Here is a 3,066-nt window from a genome sequence, read left to right as displayed (position 1 = left end):
TTATGTGAATATGTATTATGGTGTGAATGTGACATCATGACGATATCAGGGGAGGTGGGGGCTGGATATACGGATAATTGTGAATTGCAGTATTGTCATATTGAGCCTAATGAATTGACCCTGTGTGGACCCAAAATGTTGCCATTCTTGTGACATAATGCATATTTAATGCATATTTGCTGGTGATATCCTATACTTCTCCAATATAATCCAACTGTATTTCCACAAGCAAAATGTAGGGATTATTTGATCTTAGATTCAAATTTAGGACATCAATACCTCCATAGCAGAGGTGTTTACTTCTTTGAACTGATTTCAGTCATGTCTTTTTTTAACTTTACAATGATCTCTTTATGCTCAGTTTATATAGAGAAAAAACAGATATTTTTAGTCAATAATTTTAATTGGACATGAAGTAGAGCAATATATATTTAGCCAAAGAAAATGTTGGAAATCTGTGGTATAAATATCTGTCATAGAGAAGATTAGTTATAATGCCATATTCTTGGATGTCCTTTTTAAATCAAGGTTTTCAGAAACGAGCTCATTTGAGTTAGGTCTGCCATGTAACACTGATTAGTTGTGCCAAGTTATATTGCTTGCTTGTGAGATGGATTTGTAAAACCTGGAAGGGAGTAAAGAATGGAACATGTGTTACATTTCAGAAATCATATTACTGACTTAAAAGTTTCTAATCCTGATAAAACATTTTTATCAGTTAAATGAAAACGACCATATTCCTTGTATTGTTTAGACTTAACATATGTCACGGTCTAGGGACCAGGGCACATGAGCTCCTGTGTTTGCGGAGTTGGTAGGAGTCACAAAGAGGCGGGATATCAGGGATGTAGGTCACAGGGAGAGAGGAACGAATGATCTGTGCGTTGAGGACGCACTAGAGGCGCAGAATCTAAGAAGGGCCAGGTATTCGACAGAGCCTCTAGTGGTGAGGATGATTGGCTGCTGGACACCTTCCAGGTTGCGGCCCTCTAGCGCACCCACACAGACGCAAGGGACTAGTTCATGCAGCGGGGAACTGGATACAAACAGGTAGGGAAGAAACTTGTAACCAAGAGGAGGAAGACAGGAAGAGGGAGAGAGAGAGAAAGTCTCAAGCAAAAGTGCAAACGCACAGCAGAACAGCAGAGTATACCGAAGAGAATAGATAAGCAAGGACACTAGGGAAGGGTAAGCGGCTTAGAGGCACACCTAGGAGCAGGAAGGTGCAACGTACAAAAGTAAACGAGATGTGCGTTGCACATGCATACAAAGAAGCAGGATAACAGAGAGAAAAGTACACAAAGAAGCACAAAAGGGATGTATGCACACAGGGGGTGTGCAGACAAGGATGAATCCAACACAGCCACCAGGTTAGAGAGGAGCACAGAAATAAAGGGGTGACAGCAAAGCAAAGGAAGATACACTGGAAGGTAAGTGACGGAGTAGAAGTACAACAAGCAGTAAATAGGAGGCAGCAAACAGACAAAGACTGTAGAGGGAAAACACAGTAGAAGTAAGGCAAAGAAGGCAGTATGGAGAGGCGCACAGGTGAAGGCAATTAAGGAACAAAAGCAGGGGATAACGCCAAAAAGGGATACTAGCTGGTACAGGGAAGCCAAAGGCGCAGGGATCCAATAGCAAGCGCAATAGCAAGCGCAATAGCAAGCGCAATAGCAAGCGCAGAGAATAAGATCCCAGGGTTAGTCAGAGACAGAAGGGGTACGGAACAAGGCATAAGACTTGTTGCTCGCACCAAGAGCAACAAGGGAGGAACTCCTAAATAGGGGAGAAGGAGAGCAGATTGGCTGCAGCCTTGTGAGACACCATAGGCTGACAGCCCAGAAACAGGGAGCATATCGAAAATCCGGCACGGATTTCCGGATATTGTGACAACATATAGAATATATGCTTATAACAAATTCACCCGAGTGTCCTTCTGGGCAATATAAAGTCTGTGATATATTACACTCAGTCCTATCTATTAGGGTAGAAAAGACTTGTAGATAAGTGCCTCTCTACACTCTGGTCAAATATCCCAATAAAAAACACATAACATCTTTGGATAAGTCCAGATACATTTAGATATACCCAAAAGTTTAGAGCATGTTGGCATGTCAAATTGGTAAGGTCTCTTATTGCTAGATCTTATATCTATAAAATGTAATAGTGAAGTGACTAAAATGTCAGGGCTTCAGGTTCTTTTAGGCTTTATTCAAGTATTTCCTCTTTAATATATATATATATATTATGGTTCTTTTAGGCTTTTTTCATGTATTTCCTCTTTAATATATATATATATATTATATATATATAGTGATGTTTGGGGATATTAGCACATATAGTGAGTGCTTAAGGATGCAGTCCACTCGCAATTTCTTCTGTTTAAGAGCTTGGTAGCCCACTTTTATTCAAACAAAAGTTCATACATCCACCGTGGATACCCTCGCCAGGGTTTGTTCAGCATAACCTCCATGCAATACTTGCAACATAACCATAAGTTTAGCCTTTTGTCTACCACTTTCAACATTACCTTTTCTGACCCTCTGGTCCTCTTTGAAGTGTTGTCCCACACTTGTACTGGTGGCCCTTCAGGCTCATGGCTCTCCTAGCCTCACCAGTTCTCCCCATCTCCCTGGCTGTCTTTGTATGCCTCCAGCATACACACTACCTGACTCCACTTTAACTTCTGGGGGAGTCCTCCTGACTTCTGAACACCATTGGTTCCTATCCCAGCAGGAGCTCACCTGACTTCTCTCTGACTTCTGGGGGAGTCCTCCTGACCTCTGAACATGGTCTGTTCCTATTTCCCAGCATCCTTTCCTTAAGGGCTGTGCACACCTGTGCAATCATCGGATGCTGGTCACTGCTAAAGCCTGGACCCAGGACTGGAGCTTTCTTTCCTCCTGAATCACTTTGAAATCTCCCAGTTTCAGGATCCAAAGCAGAATCCAGACAGGCCATTGATTCCTGAAACCTCTCAGCCCCCCTGGCTGAGAGTCCTGGGTGATCATAACACCCACTTCTACAGTGGAATTGCCCCACAATATATATATATATATATATATA

The 3,066-nt window shown here is 42.2% G+C and overlaps 1 protein-coding gene across 1 annotated transcript in view; it reads right to left on the bottom strand.

Annotated features, from left to right (window-relative positions):
- Positions 1-394: 394 nt before the first annotated feature.
- MGAM (maltase-glucoamylase) overlaps positions 395-3,066 on the bottom strand; it is a 160,192-nt gene continuing 157,520 nt past the window's right edge. The window contains exon 72 of the mRNA XM_018569428.1: positions 395-625. Within this exon, the coding sequence (XP_018424930.1) occupies positions 554-625 (72 nt within the window). The 3' untranslated portion in view covers positions 395-553. The remainder of the gene's footprint in view (positions 626-3,066) is intronic.

This window comes from Nanorana parkeri, unplaced genomic scaffold (assembly GCF_000935625.1).
Source record: "Nanorana parkeri isolate BGI_ZX_2015 unplaced genomic scaffold, ASM93562v1 scaffold1333, whole genome shotgun sequence".
In the NCBI taxonomy this organism is placed as follows: Eukaryota; Metazoa; Chordata; class Amphibia; order Anura; family Dicroglossidae; genus Nanorana; species Nanorana parkeri.
This window is presented reverse-complemented; position numbering and strand designations above follow the sequence as displayed.